Raw genomic sequence first — 21,681 nt, 5'->3', positions numbered from 1 at the left:
GAAACTCATAAAATCTTTGTTATTGTGCATTTCCAGTTACAGGTCCAATGTTTGGCAGGAAATGTTGATTCCTGTTGTAACATGAAATTTTTATACTCAGTATGTCATCCGAAAATTATAGGTTTTGTTACAAGCATTTTCTTAAAGGGGATGTCCAGGTGTTTAATATTGATGACCAATCCTCCAGGATTGGGGGGGTCCCGGCACCCCCGTCTATCTACTGTTTGAGAAGGCTGCGGCACTCCTGTGAACACCAATGCCTCCTCACAGCATACCGAGCACAGCGCCGTACATTGCATAGTGGTTGTGCTTGGTATTGCAGCTTATCCCAATTCACTGGAATGAGATTGAGCTGCGTCTAGGCCAAGTGGCCGATGAACGTGACATCACCGGCCTAGGAAGAGGCTACAACACTCAGCGGAGCTCCGTAGTCTCTTCAGACAGATGACTATCAGCACGCCCGCCGATTAAAAAAATTGATGCCCTATCCTGAGTGGGCCATGAATATCAAAATCTCAGACAACCCCCTTAATCTTTTTGGTGATTTTTATGTGAATACCCATGATGAAAAAATTATGAAATATTCACATCGGCCACTGGAGCACATACAGTAGACTGATATTGTCTGATTTCTGTAGCTCATTTGTCAGCTTTACTGTTTAGACTGGGACAGTATCAGCAGAGTCATCTCATTATTATTAAAGGGTGGTGGTGTGCTAAGGACAGATGACAGGTCTATGGTACAGAAGAGACCAGGAGAAATTGTAAATTGGCATTTGCCATCCTGCTCCCTGTCTCTGTATGATCAGTGCTCATTTTAAGGACCTTCACATGGGCAGAATTGTCCACTCGAACAATTTGATAGTTCCTGTAGCTGTTCATTTGCTTTACTGCCCGAAGCACATTCCCTGTTTACATGGGGCGACGTGCTACTGGCACAAGGTCATTTTTACATGGGCCAGTTATCGGGAATGAACGGTCCTTTCGGTGATAATTTATTAGGTCCATTAGTGTATTGACACTTTTTGGACCATTAGCTCCCATTTATTGTAGTTGCCCACAAAAGCAGAGTTTGTGCATAAGTCATATGGAACCCATTTTTTATACAGTCATTGTGCCTGAGAACTTAGAGACATCTATCATCATCTGTGAGTATTTTACAGAATAAGTGGCTCATATTACATGGCAGCACAACCCCATTACTATGACATTATTGAGATTTGTAGCTCTGACGCTGGCTGACCTGTTACATGTGCACTTGGAAGCTGAAGACATCTGTGTTGTCCCATGTACATATGTGAGAAAATGTGAATATATGCAAATGAGACTCTAGGAGCAACGGAGGAGGCTCTGCTCTCTCTGCAACTGCCGCACCCTCTCAACTTTGATTGACAGCCCACTGGCCGCATCAAGGTTGCATTTTTTGAGTGGGTACCAACTCTAATTTAGCGCAGCACCACGTGTCCAACAGGACCCATGTTCTCCAAGACCAAGCCCCCTTGGCACTGGGCCCCACCAACCCACAGGCACAGAAGCACAGCAACAACGCAGTACTGCACCATGTGAACAGATGTCAGAAGCTCAGCTGTCCATGCAGTCTCAGGAACTACACTGAGACCAAGTAGTTCTTTATTAACCCTTCTGCAGTCTCCTACTAATTAAAAACACCTGGGCCGAATGGGAGGAGTGCTGCTGATACTATGAAAAAAGACAAAGCACTAATAAAATTCCAAAAAAAGAAAGCATGGCTCGTATGTGAGATCCATGTTTCCTCTTTTTTACAGTATGGCTGTGCGTCTTTTAATGCACAAGTTTTGGACTCTTCGTTATTACAGAATAGAGTCTAGTGTAGTAAAGCTTTGCAGCACTGGGGTTCTAGGTTCAAATCCCACCAAGGACAACATCTGCATGGAGTTTGTATGTTCTCCCTGTGTTTGCGTGGGTTTCCTCCGGGTTCTCCGGTTTCCACCCACACCCCAAAGACATACCGATAGGGAACTTAGATTGTGAGCTCTTCTGGGGACAGAGTGATGCTGATGTCTGTACAGCGGTGCAGAATATGTCAGCGCTATATAAAAGTGAGGAAAATAAATAAATGAACAGAATGGCATCTTCATAGGTGCAGATGTCCGTTCTGATACTTTGCTCATACTTTACTGTAGTCGATTTCTTCGTGTGTTGATTTTAGTTCATTTTGTTGACAGAGTTGGTGGCTGGAATCCCGAGAGGCGAGCAGAACTTCGGATATGTATGTATTATCGGTTCTTCTATACTGTTTATGTACTGTATGTATGTAGTATTTTATATATGAATGTGCTTAGCTTTACACTGTTTATGTTTTATTTATAGATTATTCCCGGATTCATACATCACTATGCAGGCTTACCATGTTATATTATTACATTGTAAAATAATAATGATAATGATAACAGCTCTTAAAGGAGATGTTTATATAAATCAAGTTCAGTCATTGTAGACTGAAAGGTTCTGCAACTTTTTTATAAACTGTATATCTGCTGAGATTTAATAAACCTTAGACCGGCTGTACAGCCCTGCACCAGATTTATCACAGGGGCTCAGGCCGAATGATTTATCGGGACAGATACTTTTATCTAGCTCTATACCGCCCATTGGTTGGCTTACTTTGAGACAGATTTTTTTTACCAGAATTGTGGAGCAATTTTGGCACAAAATAGTGTATCTTAGGCCACTCCCCTTATCTGCGCCGCTCCGCTCCTTTCAGCTTAAGCCCGCCCACTGGTTGAGCATGTTGGAAAAAAGTGTAGAAACCCTAGATGCACCAATTTACACCAAAGCTATGTGTACAGAGCCTGTGCGGTGGCCCTGAACCTGAACAGAACTGGGAGCGCTGTGCTGTATGGCGCCTCCGTGAGCAATACTTCTAGTTGCATCCGATGGACCATGTGTCATCATTTCTTTTTCATGGATTCTTTAGAAATATCCTCTGTGTGTTGGGAGCAGCGCTGTAGTGCTTCCTGTTCAACTAGGTTGATGACCAGGGTCGGACTGTCCCACCAGAGTACCAGAGGATCGTCTGGTGGGCCCAGCCTCTGAAGTCATAGAGGGCCCCAAAGGTCCCAACCCCCCACCCCTATCATCGGTCCGAGATTCTAAGTCCGAGACCCGCTGCCCCAGGTCTTGAATTTGGCGAGTAAATTCAACCACTGCCTGTGAGAGTTCCGTGCGGAACAACGATGCAATATTAGCAAAAAGCTCAGTCTGACCTGGTTGCTGCTCTTGGGGCTCCAGGATGGATCCACTGGCTATAGAGGAGGCGGGGCTAGACGGAGCTGGTGAGGGGTCCGCCATTGTTGATCGCCTGGCACTTCTGAAAAGTTCAGGCAAAGTCTGTGAAGGAGTCGACGTGTTCTCCGTTCTCGCCTTTCCTCTGTGACGGGACATCCTCGTGCAACTTGTCACGAAATCTGGAGGCTTGTGGAGCCGGTATAACGGCTTCCTGTTCAACTAGGTTGATGACCAGGGTCGGACTGTCCCACCAGAGTACCAGAGGATCGTCTGGTGGGCCCAGCCTCTGAAGTCATAGAGGGCCCCAAAGGTCCGGTGCCTTTGCAGCCAATCACTTGCCACTAGGGTCTGTTTCTTTGATTCAAAACCTAGTAGACTTTATTGATGATCTAGAGGTTGGGCCCCGAGAACAATGTCCTCTGGTGGGCCGAAGGAACCCCAGTCCGACACCATTGATGACTTCTGACTTCTGGCCACAGAGCTACATCTAAACTGCTGATTGGCGAGGATGTGTGGTGCCGAACCCCCGATGATCAGCTAGCGCTGGCTTATCCTGAGGATAGGCCATTACTTAGTAAAGGCTGGACAACCCCTTTAAGTGTATCAGTGTAACTGTAACAAGTAGTCCACTTGATGAGGCCGAGACCTTCTAATGATTTGGAATTAAAATGTCAAGTATATTGGGTTTCAACCCATGGAATAATCCAGACTGACGGACCAACATCTCTTTCCTAGGTCACCATCATTGACTCTACAGACATGACGTACATCCACAATTTCACAGGTGATCAGGTAATTTTACACATCATGGACAGGGGGTGATTGCTGACCTTGTCATATTTGGATCAACAATTGTAATAAAATATAATCAACCTCTATTATATATCATATTTGCTATCATTGCCATGGACATCATGACTTAAAATACTTGCTGCAACTAGAGTATAACTGCTTAGATTTGGTATCATATTAAAGCCCTTCTAACATCCAAACTGTAGGTGTAATATTCGGCAGCACTTGTTTAAATTCAGAGAGAAGTATGAAAAGATTTACTTCCTGGTTCTCCATAGAAGGGGAGAAAACTGCAAGTGTCATACCCTGTTACTGCAATCTTCTTCTGTACAGCTTCCATTGACCCCAGGGAGAGGGAGATACAAGATCTTTGCTTCATGTTATCACCCCTCGTACCAATCAAAGCCTGTTATTGTTATCTCTCCTCTTGTGCAGCTTCCAGTGACTCAAGGAGGAAGAGATGCAGGAACTTTACTTCATGTTACCACCTCTCTTACTAATCAAATCCTGTTACTGTTATCTGGTCCCCTGTACAACCTCTGATGACCTCTCTTGGGAAGGGGGGGGGGGGGGATAAATGAACTTTTCTTCATGTTATCACCACACTTTTACCAATCAGAGAATATGTTGAGAAGATGATGAGCAATGTCACATTTAATCACCCCCTGCGCCTAATCAGCCATTAGTCAACCCCATTGTTTAGGCTTGGATGCAAAACTGCATGAAGGCGCCATTTAATGCAAAATGATGAATGCAAAGTCACATTTTCACGATTAACTAGGTGTCTACTTTCAGAGAATATTTAAAGGGGTTCTCTGGGCTACAGCTATTGATGACCTATCCTCAGGATAGGTCATCAATATCATATCGACGGGGGTTTGACACCCAGCACCCTGACGGATCAGCTGCTTTGGGCTGCCCCGGAACGGGAAACTAGGTAGTGTATGGCGCTAGAGGCAGAAAGCTCCATACACTGTGTAGTGGCCATATCGGTGTACTGCAGCTTAGCTCCCATTCAAGTGAATGGAAGCTGAATTTCAGTACACCGACTCTAGAAACGACAGCTCTCTACGCTGTTAGATCCTGTGCCATAACTGACTGAAACAGCTGATCTGATATTGAGGACAGGCCATCAACATCTGTAGCCCGGAGAACCCCTTTAAGTATTAGGATATATACTATGATCCTTTATTGTAAAATTAAGGTTTTATTTGTGTGAAAATTATCATCAAGGCGAAATAGAAACTCTACAACTGAATGTGTCATTCTGGAAATTGGAATTTGCTAATGTTATTTTTGGAGCTGAGAACAATCCCAACCCCCCACCCCTGAAACATCCACATTGTACATCTGCTATTACCAAAATCAGAACTTGGGGACCAGATTTTGGCCTACCAAAGCGTATATTATTTAACGATAAGGACTCTATGTTCTGCCATATCGGGGCTACGCACACGACTTTGCCAGGGACATACTACAAAATTGGTTGACCCTATAAAAAAAAGCTACAATAATATTTTTTCTTTCCCATAATGAAGATGGGCAGTATAGATGGCCCCTGTACCATACTGCCTTACACCGCAGACAAATATTTCCTTGGCTTATCAGACATTTGTTTGGATTGCAAGATGACAGGGGAAGAGAGGGGGAGCAAGAAGACCTCCAGGAAAGCACATGGCTGCCCGCTGTGGGTAACACAATCCCTAATAGAATATCGACATCTTTATACAAAGGGTAAACACAAAAACAGTCAGCACAACCACATAAGCCAAATAAGTCAAGTTAAAATGAGGTCTGCTAAGAAGGATTCAGCTTGCTGTTCTGTAGTATTCATTGAAAGAGATGGGACATTGGGAGCAAGAAGACCTCCAGGAAAACGCATGGCTGCCCGCTGTGTGTAACACAATCCCGAATACAAAATCTGCCTCTAGAAGCAAAAGCAAAACACAAAAACAGTCAGTGCAACCACATTAGCCAAATAATTCGAGGAAAAATGAGGTCCTTAAAGAAGGATTACGTTGGGTGTTCTGTAGTATACATTGACCACATTAAAAACAGTGATCAGTGATTCCTTATGTCAATAATAATGCAGGAATATCTGTCTGTACAGCCTCCCATCCACGGGGTTACCCTGCTCTTGTTTACCTTAAGTCTCCGGCTTTGACCCTTGCGGTTTAAGGTTCAACCCAAAGTTTAAATAATGCAGATATTGAACATTTACAGATTTTTTTTCCCATTAAGACATTGTTTGATGTCGGAACGTCGATACTTTCACATCTATACAAAGAGGCCGGAGCTATTGTTAAAACCTCTCTCTTTCCAGATGGCTTCCTACTTCGGATATACAGTTGCCGTGTCAGATGTAAACAGTGACGGGTATGTTAACACTATCCTCTAATGTTTGGGCCGCTCTTAATTACCACCATGAAGAACCGTGTTTGTACTGCATTTTGCCACTTGGTCTTAAGACGTGGAGGATCAATGTCTTGACATCTATTTGACGTTACCTTTAAAGTAAAGAGGCCGCTTAATGCTCACGGTTTCATGCCATGCCTTGTGATCTGCTAAAGATCAGACGCCCCTGGAGGAGGAGAGACGGAAGCCGAGTAAGATCGCAGGAGGAAGCGGTGTAAGGGGAGATTTCATAAAGAGGAAAAAGTCTAACTTTTTTCTATAAACTGGAAACCACAAGGAATGGTGAAGATGTGAAAGAGGAGATTCCAGATGTTAACAGGCTTTATCCTTAGGATAGGTCACCGGTATCAGATCTGTCGGTGTCCGACTCTAAGGACAGCTGCTTGACGGTGGCCATGGAGCTTGAGTAAGGGATCATATAGACGGCGGTATACTGTCCGCAAAAATGTGGATCCATTTTTTTGTGGATTAGATGCTGTTCCATTCATTTCTATGGAGCCCTTTTCTTCTGTGCTATGGCTCAGCAAAACAAATGAAACATGTCCTATACTTGTCAGTGAAAATCAGGACGTGGTCCCATTGAAGTGTATAAGTCAGTAAAAAAACTGAATGCAATCCGTTTTTTTGCGGACATGCTGAACTGTCCGCAAAAAAACCGGATCTGCATTTTTGCGGACAGCATACGGCCGTCTGAGTGGAGGCTTCTTCATTGTTTACATTGTGCCGTACAAGGGGTGGTGGAATATGGAGCAATGAAAATACTGAACAGGCCGAGGTTCTGGGCCTTCAAACAGCTAACTGGCAGGGGCACTGAAAGCTGGACCACCACCGATCTGATATTGATGGCCTGTTCTAGCCCCCCCAAAAACTTTAGGCTTTGTAAAGCTTCCCATTCAAACATTTTGGTTGTTTTTTTGGGAGATTCCCCACCACTGGAGTCAGGTTCTGACTAGCTCACCAGAGTACCAGAGGATCCTCCGGTGGGTCAAAGCTCAAATAGTAGTTGAACCCTAATAAAACAGGCCCTGGCCCTGTCAATCAAAGTGGAGAAGATGCAGAAGTAGCAGAGAGAGCAGAGCCTCTAGGTGTAACAGCTCTTAAAGAGGACCTCATCTGGCAAAAAATTCTGAACTAAGTATCATGATATGTACAGCCGCGCCCAGGGATCTTCGGGGACTTGGTTATACTGGGCGGAGACTTCGGGGACTTGGTTTTACTGGGCGGAGACTGCTATTGTTCTCCTGGGTGTCTCCTTTTCCCAGGGTGTAGCGCTGGCCAATCGCAGTGCAGAGCTCACAGCCTGGGAGGTTTGTTTCTCCCAGGCTGTGAGCTCTGCGCTGTGATTGGCCAGAGCTACAGCGTGGGAGATGGAGACGCCCAGGAGAACAAGGGCAGTCTCCGCCCAGTATAACTAAGTCCACGAAGATACCGGAGGACATAGCAGGAGAACGGAGCGGCGCCCAGGGATATTATTAAGTGCAGTGAGATCCCGGGGCGCCGCTGTACATATCATGATACTTAGTTCAGAATTTTTTGCCAGATGAAAGGTCCTCTTTAAGGTTCTGTATACACAGAGGGTGGGTCCTCAGAACCACTTCCTCTGGTGGGTCCCAGGGACTTTAGTCTGATGCTGACTGGAGTCTTTCTTGATCCCCACTGAATTCATTGGAAGGACAGTACCATGGACTTCTGGGTGATTGAGAAATTGCCATAACCTCTTTGTTTTGAAGATAGCTCATGAACCCCACCCCAACCACCAACCACCAACCATCCCCTGACAGTGCCAATGATGGGGCCCCATTTACTGTGTCTGTTGCAGTACACCACTTAAAGGGGTTGTCTCACTTCAGCGAATTGCATTTATCATGTAGTGAAAGTTAATACAAGGCACTTACTAATGTATTGTGATTGTCCATATTGCTTCCTTTGCTGGCGGGATTCATTTTTCCATCACATCATACACTGCTCATATCCAGGGGTTATGACCACCCTGCAATCCAGCAGCAGTGGTCGTGCTTGCACACTATAAGGGTCCATTCATATGTCCGTATGTGTTTTGCGGATCCGCAAATTGCGGATCCACAAAACACGGACACCTGCAATGTGCGTTCCGCATTTTTCAGACCGCACATCGCCAGCACTCTCATAGATAATGCCTTTTCTTATAGGACATGTTCTATTTTTTTGCAGAACAGAAGTGCGGATCCGGAAGTGCGGATTCACAGATGCGGATGCGGACAGCACATTCCGGCCCCATTGAAAATGAATGGGTTCGCACCTGTTCTGCAAAAATGCTATTTGCTGAAGTGAGACAACCCCTTTAAACGGGTTATCCCATGACTAATTTAAAAAATGAAAATCAGACATCATATGGTACATTACAATCTCTTTCTAACAAAGCTAGAACCAGCCCTGCACCTCACATGGATCCAGAGATCTCCCCATTCATTGCTTTGCTAGATTTATATCAAGCTGGGATCTCAAGGGGAGTGTCTTTTCTGCTGCAGCTCAGGGGGCGTGTCCATGCTCTACCTATCAGAGCTCAGGAGGCAGTTGAAGGATGAAACTGAGCATGTGCGGCCTTCTCAGTGAGCAGGACAAAGAAATAAGAATAAAACAGACAGCAGGTGGCGCTATACGGATACATTTTATTGAATAACTCTGTGGCCATGCTAAATTTTTTATTACATGCAATTACAAAAGTATTCAGGTCCGGGCGCTGGTTTTAAAGCTGTAGAATATTTTTTGTGGGACAACCCCTTTAAGTAAAAAGGACTGAACTGTAATACCAGCAATAGTCCAAAGGCAGATGTGGCACTGTTTTTTAAAAAAAAAGAAAAGAAAGAAAGAACAGACATCTTTTTTCTAATTCTAAAAATCAATCACCTCCCCGGACATGTCTGTCTTAGTAACTACTTGCATTCCTCATGTAATAACAATTCTGGAGCATCTATTCTTATGAGTCTGCGTTGTGCCATTCCTTTATTATTCCTTCTAGAAACTGTGAATAAATTGCCAGCAGTCTGCAGTGAAGGCCCAGCTGGGTGTTACCAGTTGGGGGTGTGTCCCTGCACACTATCCAATCAGTGCTGCCAGAGTCAGACTATGCACACCCTCAACTGGTAACACCCAGTTGGACCTTCATTACAGACTGCTGGCAGTTCATTCCCTTCTGGCAGGAATAATAAAGTAATAGCACAATATAGAGCGTTAAGAATCAATGCTCCAGAACTGTTATTACATGGGGAATGCAAGTAGTTACTAAAACAGACGTCAGTAGAGGGGATGGGTCCTCTTTAAGTTAGACCGTAATGTACCAAGCTGTATTTAAGGGCAATATATGATTTTACCATTTCTCTAAAAACTATGCTCATTTAAAACAAACAAACAAACAAACAAAATATATTTATATATATATATATATATATTTTTTTAAGGCAAAGATGTAAAAAATTGTGACTTACACATACAATGTATATGTGTGTATACGTTCGGAGGTGTTTATCATATTTTATGGCTGCATACAGTGGTCTATAATCAGTCATCAATCATAATTATATACAGGCCCGGGGAACATAAACATTTATACGATGCATATGTTCGTGTCGTGTAACGTACACACTGGTGTAACTGATATTTTTATCGCCCTTGAATTCCATGCATATTATGAGGGACTTGTGAAGTGGCGGAGGGTAACATCCTGTATATTTACATGCAGTGATAATGTATGGAAAGATAATTGCACTCGGCTTTGTCTTGACGGCGACCTCGTGAATGGCGGGAAAATTGACCTCTCTAATGCACTTCTCGATCAATATTTATGATGTGTAACTGATGCACGAGCCACTCATCTCTTACTGAATTAGTCCTCCGGACTATCGAGCATTGCAGTAATGCTCCTCTGCTTTACAGAGGATAATACATTAGGATAAGGATGCATGTACTTTAGAGGCAGCCTTTACAGGCCCGTGGGGAGAGGGGCCCCATTCCAGGTTGGTCTTGGCCTCATATTAATGATTGGTGAGAATTGGTAGCCTTGGAATCCTTGGAAGCAAGGATTTGGAAAATGATATAGGGCCACCAGGACCTTTTGTCCTTGGTCGTTAGTGGTATGGTGGGGTCAATGGGCCCTTGCTGAGAGGCTCCATCCTTTATGTACACCACTTGATTAAGAAATTATGTGAAATTCCTTAAAGGGTTACGATAGGTGATAAGTGTCTGATTAGTGGGGGTTCGATCACTAGGACCCCTACTTATGGCGAGAACAGGAGCTCTTTATCCCCTTGTATTAATGGCATGGTGGTCCATTGTCAAAGATAAGTGTCCACTGTCCGTCCACTGTAGAGATGAATGGGACCACCAATTCATTAATACACAGGAGTCCTGTTCTGGTGATCGGTAGGAGTCCTAGGAATCAGACCTCCACTGATCAAGCACAGATCACCTATCCGTTGAATAGCTGAAAAATAAAATCTTGGGACAACCAAATCAACCAATCCAAACCAATGTATTGCTCCAGAGACAACCCTGATTTACGTAGGAGCTCATCTCCTCGATAGAGTATATGAAGAAACAAGACAAGACAAATCCTTGATATATTGGCCAGCAAAATGGAGAAACCATGACTACTCGACAGATGCTCCATCATGATTTTCCTGTCCTTGTGCAGTTTAGATGATGTCCTGGTGGGCGCGCCACTGTACATGGACCGCGAATTTGAGAGTAACCCAAAGGAAGTGGGCCAAGTCTACATCTACTTGCAGGAGAGTCCCCTCGTCTTCAAAGATGCCCGCTTACTGAAAGGGGCCGAGGTGTTCGGCAGATTTGGCAGTTCCATTGCAAATCTAGGGGATTTAAATCAAGATGGATACAACGGTAAGTCGTCCTTCTCACCTGCTTATGGATTGGCTTCTTCTTACGCCATAGTTTGGGTATCCCATTGAGTGTTGGGTCGGTTGTACAGAAGTAACACTGGGAAATTGCCTAGAAATTGCCTGTCTCTCTGATCGATGTTACATGGCATGTCTGACTACAAAGTGGAGAAACTGCTGACTGTTTCCAAGGGCGACCAGGAAATTTATGAGTAAATGGGCAACTTTTAATGTGAATATGAAGTGGGAATGGTATAGAAAGTGTGCTTTAAATTGGATTCCTTCCAATTGTGGTCCTCGAAAGCCTTGCTAGATACGTGGTTAACAGGGATTTTCCCATCTGAGGCATTTATGGCTCTTCGATAGGATAGGCCATACATGTCTGATAGGTGCAGGTCCCACCCCTGAGACCTGTCCCTTTCCCGCAATGAACGGATAGCATGCTGTGCATGCGCAACCACCTCTCCATTCACTGCTAAGGGACTTCCAAAAATAGCCAAGCTTGGCTATTTTTGCAAGTCTCATAGTGGTGAATGGAGAAGTGGCTGCACATGAATGACTTGCTCTCCTTTCACTATGGCGCCCTGTTCTTGAGATAAGAGCAGGTCTTAAAGGTGGAGGATCCGCAGCTATCAGACATGTTTGGCCTATTCTATCCATGAGCCGGAAATGTGCTACATGCAACAACCCCTGTAACCAATCTACAATATTATCTAAACATGCCTCAAAGTAGCATTCTGAAAAATAGGACATCCCCTTTAAGTGGACCATGCCCTGTTGCTGTCTACTCCATTCTACACAGTGGTGAGCGCTGTGTATACTTTGCAAATGGCAGGTTTAGGAGTTTTCCCTGCCTCCTCTCACTGCTCGACCCTCCGTTTACTGGATGTCTGGGCTTCACAGCTTTCCACACTTCAGTCCATAGAGAGTCACTTTATGAGGATAACCTCTCAATTAACCCTCAATTCTCTCCTGAAACTTGTCTGCGAGTTCCTTAATACGTTCCACTTTTACTGCGCAGCCTGTCTAATTAGTGTCCCATGTTCTGGGCCGTATCTTTTTCCGTAATGTAAAGATTCAATCGTAAATTCCCAAGAGCGGAAAGACTTCCTGCTGTCAGCAGCACTAATGGTGCTTTCGTAAAATTAAAAAAAATTAAAAAATAATAACAAATAATATTAAAAATGATTCTTCATGAACCCAGCGGGGTACGGTTACCTCGTTTTCATGAACGGTGGTGGTCCCAGTGGTAGGACCCCATCAGTTACATAATTATCCGCTATTCTGTGGATAAGGGATAACCTGAAATTACTAGAATACCCTTCTTTAAAAAAAAAAAAAATCAGGGTCAAAAGACTTAAAGGGGTTGTCCAATCTGAACATTTAGATATGTAAGAAATGTCTGAGATGGAGGTACCATCAAGGGTGCACCTAGCCTTTCTGCTGCCTGAGGCCAAAACTGAAACGGCGCCCCAACCCCCCAATGCCAATTTCTTAACCTAACCCCTTCCCTGCAGTGTGCAACAGGGTCCCGTTTTCTGGATAGAAGCAGGGCACCTACTTGACTTTTAGGATTTTCTGTGGGTATGACATACATGTCCAGATGGGACACCCGAACGTTATCGCTGGATCGGGAAGCAGGGAGTGGCCGCGGACTGGGCAGCATTAGCGCAGGAGCAGCGGAGGATCTGTTTAGATGACTTTTGCTATTTTTTCATGTTTGACTATCACCCATAGCAGTTTAGACCCTATTTTCTTCTGCCGGAAAACCCCTTTAAAATTAAAGTTTGCTGCAACTGTCTACAGTATGTAACGTTTTAAGTGTCAAGTTAACATTTGCTACATCTGTAGATAGAAAACTACGTACAGCATAGCATGCATATATTTAATCTCTGTCCGTTGCCTTCGTTCGGCAGATGTCGCCGTCGGATGCCCATTTGGAGGGGAAGACAGAAAGGGAAAAGTATTTATTTACAACGGGGATAAAAACGGGTTAAATGAAGAACCGTCTCAAGTCCTGGAAGGATCCTGGGCCTCAACGTCGCTGCCGGCAGGATTTGGCTTCACCTTAAGAGGGGATTCAGACATAGACAAGAATGATTATCCAGGTATGCGACTATTTGTTTCATTTGAATCCTATAGAGGACGGTAATTCCATCCCTGCATTGTCTGCAAAGATCATTTACCGAGAAGAAGGACTGATCGGGGGGGCGTCACTCGCGGCCTCTGCTGAGGATTGTAATGTAGCCAAAAGTGAAGAAGTTTTATATCATCATAAAATCCAGACATAAGTGTTTTATTTTTATTTATTACTTTCTTCTAAAACAGTAATACCCCTTTAACATGACATTAGAACATTCCTAAACTCTATTGACTCCTATGGTTTTCCTATAATGAAGAGATCGAAGGGTCTGATGAAAACGACCGATGTCTCTGAGCCCCCTGCTCTGTGTAGACTGAAGCCGATTAGATCATTTGTTGTTTTTGGGGTTCTCACCATTTTTCCACGACTCATCAGATGAAATTGGCATTTAATGCTGGTAATGTCTTTAACATTTATTGTTTGGTAGTGAAACCTGAACAGGAAATCTATTCCCCGCTGTAAATATAGTCGCCTGTATGTTTAAAATACGAAAATTGATCATTTCCTCTATTGCATCATGTGATATGATGAGTGCGGGATATTTATTTGTGCTAGCAAATCTCCGCTGACCTTGTCTGGGGACCGGGCTGGAAACTGGATTATTGGATGTGACACGGAGGTACGGGCTCGGCTATAATCCTAAATTCTGTCTCAAAGCCTGTGCAAAAGGTCAGACGTTGATAACGACCTTCCTACTGGTGGCACCACAGGCACTGGAGCTAATTTGCATAGGTGTGACACTTTCATGGTAAAGATGGCTGGGACTTTTTTAGAATCTGAGATTCACATTTCTTATATATGGTAAAACTATGGGGCACATTTATTAAGACTGGCGTTTTAAGGCCCTGTGCTGGCGGTGGATCCTCCTTCCGTGTATCCACAGCCGCTTCTAAATGTAAGCCAGCTTCCATGCTGTTTTACATTTAGACCATTTTCTATGCCTAAACCAGTCCTGGCATGAGTAAGGAAGAAGTCGGAGATTCTGCCACAACATGGCGTGCAACAGAATCTGCGCCAGATATACGCCACAAAAGTGGCGTATATCTGTTCTTAAATGACTCCCTATATGTATTGGGTAAGAGCTGTAGCTAGAAGGTTAATTAACCAGGGCCCTCCCCCCCGCCCCACTGTATGCACACACACCTCAAACTTGAAAAAAGTTTTCACCTAATAAAATGTAATAAAAAATACTGCCACACACATATATAGTACTGCTATACCACACACATATATAGTACCGCTATACCACACACATATATAGTACCGCTATACCACACACATATATAGTACCGCTATACCACACACATATATAGTACCGCTATACCACACACATATATAGTACCGCTATACCACACACATATATAGTACCGCTATACCACACACATATATAGTACCGCTATACCACACACACATATAGTACCGCTATACCACACACATATATAGTACCGCTATACCACACACATATATAGTACCGCTATACCACACACACATATAGTACCGCTATACCACACACATATATAGTACTGCTATACCACAAACATATATAGTACCGCTATACCACACACATATATAGTACTGCTATACCACACACATATATAGTACCGCTATACCACACACACACACACATAGTTTTACGGCAGTGGGTGTGGAACCACTGTGTCACCAGCAGATTTGACTTTGGGCTACTTCTAAGGGCATTATCCTGGGAGTCCCCTGGCATTCACCACTTTACAAGGATCTGGAATTCGCTGCAGGGGAACTACCAGGCTGCTACCTCCTAGAGTAGACTATGTATGATTGACAGCTGACCCACGAGCAAAACCGCAGTAAGGGATCGGCTGAGGTCAGGGCAGGCAGAATACGAGCAAATCAATAAACAGTCTGAGGGCAGGCAGCGAAGCGTCAATACGGTGGTCACGTACAGATCAGGTAGTGGAGGGTCAAAATGCAGGAAATGGGCAGAAGTCAGTACACAGGCAGACAAATTAATACAGATGATTAGAGATGAGTAAATTTTGATTTAGGTGAAAATCGATTCTACACAAACGAGAGAGTGAGAGAGATCCTCTGGAAAAGAGATGTGCACACCAGTCCTCCTTCCAAAAGGAAAAGATAACTGGGTGTCACATCAGGCACAGAGAATTAGCTTAGTTGTCTGAGAAGCCTTGGTTGGGGTCCAGGGGTCGTGGTACTATTTCTCCTTGTGGAGAACACATGAGTAAACCTGAGTAGTATTGTAGGCCATTCAATGTTCCTCTGTGTTTCTGGGAAACATCTATGCCAATTAGCACATCATACATCTGCTGACATCAGAAAGACTTAAAGGAACCTGTCACCTCCTTGCTGAGGGCAGCATACTATAGTGACTGACCTTCTGATTTAAGTAAGATGTCACTTCTGAGCTAGTACTTTTACAGTACTGATAAGCTGAACCTCGCAGCGTGGGCCAGCGCTACAAGGGAGATGAGTCTGATGAGACTCGTGGCCCTGTCCATCCCTGCCTCCTGACAATAATGTCAGGTTCCTTTCCTGTTAACCATGGTCATGGTCATGAGGAGGGATAGTGCCAGGTCACGAGTCCCATCAGACTCATCTTCCTCGCAGCGCTGGCCCACACTGCGAGGTTCAGCCTGTCAGTAGTATAAAAGTACTAGCTCAGAAGTGACAGCCCGCTGAAATCTGCAGGATAGATGATAAATCTTAGATAAGTGAGAGTCTGACCTCCGAGACCCCTACTGATTGTGAGAAAGGTGGGGAGCCCAGGACCCTGTCCTCAACACTTAAATGACCACTTGGCTGCTTCCATCAATGCTATAGAACTAGTATAATATAATATAGTATAGATTATACAGCCTGACCATTTAAACTACTTTTAGCAGTAGTCAGGCAACTAGGAAAGATAGGGGGGGGGGGGAGGGAGAAGAGTTGGACCGCCACTGATCTGACGATGATCACCTGTCCGGTGTCATTGCCCTTACTACATCAGAATTAGCTACTGCCTTCTGGATGACAAAATAGGAATCTGACTTTTACTCTATGTTATATATTTTTTTAGAATGCTATATCATTAGCTGCATAATACCTTCCTCCTTTAGCATTGTGTTATTTTTTTACTTCTAGATCTGATTGTTGGGGCTTTTGGAGCAGGAAAAGTGGCTTTATACAGGTAAGACTCTATGTCGTCTCATTAATGTACTGGGTAGCTTTCTTCCAAAAAAACAGTGCCACACCTGCCTACAGGTTGGTTGCGGTATTGCAACTCAGACCCATTCACTGCAATAAACCTAAGCCGCGGTATCCGAAAAAATCCATGGACAGGTGCATTGCTGTTTTTGGAAGATAGCAGCCATGATTTGAGAATCGTGGTTAAACCATTTAAAAACGTAATGTTGGGATTTAGGTTGGGGTCCCGTTATACAGTATGTGGGGCTGCGTACACAAGTATAACGCTGCACGCTGTTCGGAGCATCACATGCAGTGTGGACAGGGCCTGATGTCTTCCCTTAAACTGAATATTCAATTATAGCTTACTGAGAGAATTATCCATGATGCATAAAAAGTTGAATCTTGCAAATGATCTATGTCCTGTATTATACTCCACAGCTGCACTCACAATTCTGCTGGTGGAGTCACTGTGTACATTACACTTCATTACTTATCCGGTACTGATCCTGAGTTACATCCTGTATTATACTCCACAGCTGCACTCACTATTCTGCTGGTGGAGTCACTGTGTACATTACATTACATTACTTATCCTGTACTGATCCTGAGTTACATCCTGTATTATACTCCAGAGCTGCACTCACTATTCTGCTGGTGCAGTTACTGTGTACATATATTACATTATCCTGTACTGGTCCTTAGATACAACCTGTATTATACTCCAGAGCTGTATTCACTATTCTGCTGGTCCAGTTACTGTGTACATACATAACTTATCCTGCGTTACATCCTGTATTATACTCCAGAGCTTCACTCGCTAGTCTGCTAGGAAAGTCAGCTCTGTTGTATAATACAGGATTAACTCAGGATCAGTACAGGATAATTAATGTAATGTACTCTATGTACACAGTAAATCCACCAGCAGAATAGTGAGTGCAGCTCTGGAGTATAATACAGGATGTAACTCAGCATCAACACAGGATAAGTAGCTTAATGTATGTACACAGTTACTTCTCCAGCAGAATAGTGAGTGCAGCTCTGGAGTATAATACAGGATGTAACTCAGGATCGGTGCAGGATAAGCAATGTATGTACACAGTGAATCCACCAGAAGAATAGTGAGTGCAGCTCTGGAGTATAATACAGGATGTAACGCAGGATAAGTAATGTAATGTATGTACACAGTGACTGCACCAGCAGAATAGTGAGTGCAGCTCTGGGGTATAATGCAGGATGTAACTCAGGATCAGTACAGGATAAGTCATGTAATGTATGTACACAGTGACTGCACCAGCAGAATAGTGAGTGCAGCTCTGGAGTATAATACAGGATGTAACTCTGTATATGTGCAACCGGATCAGGAAGGTTAGTACATTGATATTGAAATAGAAATTGTAAATATTGTAAATACTGTATATAAAGGGTGTTCTATGGGGGAGTGAGTGTTGGGCTGGACCGGTGTTGTCTGTACTGTGCTGAGGTGCATTATGTCCTGTATTTTTGGTTTGGGTTTTGGGTTATGTTTTGGTGTGATTTCTGTATTTTTTTATTTGTTTGTTATGTTTTTAAAATTGTAATAAAAAAAATACAGGATGTAACTGAGGATCAGTACAGGATAAGTAATGTATGTACACAGTGACTGCACCAGCAGAATAGTGAGTGCAGCTCTGAAGTATAATACAGGATGTAACTGAGGATCAGTACAGGATAAGTAATGTATGTACACAGTGACTGCACCAGCAGAATAGTGAGTGCAGCTCTGAAGTATAATACAGGATGTAACTGAGGATCAGTACAGGATAAGTAATGTATGGACACAGTGACTGCACCAGCAGAATAGTGAGTGCAGCTCTGGAGTATAATACAGGATGTAACTGAGGATCAGTACAGGATAAGTAATGTATGGACACAGTGACTGCACCAGCAGAATAGTGAGTGCAGCTGTGGAGTATAATACAGGATGTAACTGAGGATCAGTACAGGATAAGTAATGTAAAACACTTACTATGTTACTTAGCTTTTCATGTACATTGTATATTTTCTATACTATACTGACTGCTGGTAGCGTTCCTCATTGCTTGCATCCACTATGTTAGTGAGATCTTCATTCCTGTGTTTCGATCTCAGGGCCAGACCTGTAGTTACAGTGGACGCCGAGCTTCATCTTAATCCCATGATCCTGAATCCTGACAACAGAACCTGCTCGGTTTCCATCTCCGACACTGTGGAGCTGCTGGTGTCCTGGTGAGTGAGAGGTTGTGATTTAATCTCTTCCAGTCATTTATATTATAATATTACAAGGTAACCCACATGTCCTTTTGTAATAGCAGTAGACAGGAGCGGGCTGAGGACGCAGGAATCTGGGCTGGGGCTAATGACATCACCACAGACAATGTAGTGATGTCCCTGAATATAACTCTCAGTCATTCAACCGATTGTCAAAAGCTATCACTGGAGTATTACCTAGTATTACCTAGTATTACCTAGCCCACTGACCGCTTCAGCTGGAGCCTTTTGCCTGCGTGCAGGGCTGGTTTACAGAAACCGAGGGCCCTGAGCAACAAGTATATATACACTATATACAGTATGTTTGGGGGTAAATGTAGGGCACTAAAATACTGCCCTAGGATAAATACTACTTCCCCACAATGCCCAAACAATTCTTTCGTCCAGTACCCAAAAAATACTGCCATGCAATGCTGAAATAATACTTCCGTATAGTATTCAAATAGAAGTACCATATAGTGCCCACATTTACACTGCTATATGCCATTCACATAAAACTGCCATTTAGTATCCAAATAACACTACCAAATAATGCCTAAATAGTGTAGGGGTTAATTATAAAGACCCTGGTGGGATAAGGGATTAGGTCCCTGGTAATCTAGGACAGTGAGGGTTTACATACTTCACTTTCAGGCTGCCCCTAAGGACCCTTGGAGCACTTGGGGGAAGTTTAAAGGGGTTTTCTGAGCTATTTTAAGGGATGAACTATCTTTTTTATAGGTCATCAGTATCTGATTGGTGCAGGTCTGACACCGGGGACCCCCAGCCAATCAGCTGAGAAGGTACTGGTGCTCGCAGTAGCCTAGGCCATGTGACGTCACTTTCATCAGTCACACGGCCTAGCAGCAGCTCAACCCTATTGACGTGAATGGGGCTGAGCTGCGATACCAAGATCAGCCACTAGGCAATGTATGGCGCTGTGCTTGGTGAGTACGGAGAAGGCTGTGGCGCCACTGTGAGCGCCGGTGGCTTCTCAATCAGCTGTTCGTCAGGGGGTCCCAGGTGTCAGACCCGCACTGATCAGATACTGATGACCTAAATAAAATATCCCCTTTAAGAAACCAAGGCCATTGTTCAGTTTTCCACCCCCTAGTCCTGCCTGCCTAGGGCATCACAAGGGCCACCATTCATTTGCCAGGCAGCTTCACCGGCCACTGATGCAGTGATCTCGTTTTTATGCAAAACTTAGATTTGTCCTAATTCTACGTAAGGTCAACTACACAACATATGTGGGCCCCGTACAACCTCCCAATCCTATGGGCCCTTAGAGGTCTGTTACTATTTATAAAGAATGCAATCGCTGGCAGAGATAAAATGTAACCATGTCCACTGCATACATTTACATTGAATTCAACAGATACCTTGAAACAATGGGCTTGTTACCATAGACCACAAAGGAAATGGGCCAAATATCAATTGTCCGTTGCACAGGCCAATTTATCTCAGCATTCGCAGCTGCTTTAAGACTGGAAACTCTGGGATATTAAATAATACAATCAGATTTTTTTGCTGCAACAGCTTTTAGATGGTCCCAGCTGATAGTCGCCTTTGTTATTGATTCGGTTTATGTTGTTTTATGTTCTGTTATGGTTGTTCTAACCTTGTATTGTGCATCTGAAAACGATTAGTAGGTTAAATCCAACAGGCACATAATTCTTTACTCCCTCGGGATCCTTCTTTTTGTATTCCTGAGCCAGCTGTGTAGCCTGCTCAGAATGAATGCTGATGGATTTCTCGGTGTAAGGGAAACTACATTACAGAATGCATGTAAGAGAACCTGAAGGAGGTCCGAATCGCCAGGGCTGTATTTCCAGCCCTCGTGAAAGCGGACGGAAACATTGACATTCCAAGATTGATGCATCAGTTTAATAATCTCTCCGTTTATTTCTATAGTTCCCCCACATTAAATGTGAATCAGTAACTTCATACACCTCATTAATGGAAGGAGGCCAGGACGTGTTTTGTAAGAGGTCCACATGGAAACGCGACCTGTGGGAAGATAAACAGAGACATTAAGTTGTCTAAAACGTTAGGCAAGGAAGGCAGTATATAAATAATCCAGGGCATCAATGTTCTTCAGTATTTATGTTTGTTTCCCAATATGTCATATATTACAGAATCATCCCACAAGCCTTGAAAGTGGTTTAAACCACAAACGACCCTTAAGCATGTGGGATTGGAGTACCGTAGAGCACTTTCAATGAGAACATTGACAAGACACATCAAGATTGACATTTGACCCAGTAGAGTGTGTCAGTTTTTATTCCCCACTCCTAGATACTTAAGGAGATTAGGAGACATTTGAATATGTTAATTTCATATTGTAAACAGAATGATTTGATGAACATGCGGAGGTGCACCATCCATGAGGCGGGTTGAGAGCTTTGGATCTAGTTAGATATCTCTAAGAATTCTAATTCCAATAAAACATACAGCATCGATGTTTTTCAGTATTTATGTTTGTTTCCCAATATGTCATATATTGAAGAATCATCCCACAAGCCTTTAAAGTGGTTTAAACCACAAACGACCCTTAAGCATGTGGGATTGGAGTACAATAGGACGCTTTAAATTAGAACATTGACAAGACACATCAAGATTGACATTTGACCCAGTAGAGTGTGTCAGTTTTTCTCTCTCTCCACCCTTAGATGCTTAAGGAGCTTAGGAGACATTTGAATATGTTAATTTAACATTGTAAACTGAATAATTTGATGAACATGCGGAGGTGCACCATCCATG

General features: G+C 43.6%; 1 protein-coding gene across 2 annotated transcripts in view; it reads left to right on the top strand.

Annotated features, from left to right (window-relative positions):
- ITGA8 (integrin subunit alpha 8) overlaps positions 1–21,681 on the top strand; it is a 167,424-nt gene that overhangs the window by 61,545 nt on the left and 84,198 nt on the right. For both annotated transcript variants that reach the window (XM_040434555.1, XM_040434556.1), the window contains exons 9-15: positions 2,205–2,248; positions 4,003–4,059; positions 6,383–6,435; positions 11,144–11,349; positions 13,262–13,453; positions 16,609–16,654; positions 18,781–18,897. In XM_040434555.1, the coding sequence (XP_040290489.1) occupies positions 2,205–2,248; positions 4,003–4,059; positions 6,383–6,435; positions 11,144–11,349; positions 13,262–13,453; positions 16,609–16,654; positions 18,781–18,897 (715 nt within the window). The remainder of the gene's footprint in view (positions 1–2,204; positions 2,249–4,002; positions 4,060–6,382; positions 6,436–11,143; positions 11,350–13,261; positions 13,454–16,608; positions 16,655–18,780; positions 18,898–21,681) is intronic.

This window comes from Bufo bufo, chromosome 5, assembly GCF_905171765.1.
Source record: "Bufo bufo chromosome 5, aBufBuf1.1, whole genome shotgun sequence".
NCBI classification, from domain to species: domain Eukaryota; kingdom Metazoa; phylum Chordata; class Amphibia; order Anura; family Bufonidae; genus Bufo; species Bufo bufo.
This window is presented reverse-complemented; position numbering and strand designations above follow the sequence as displayed.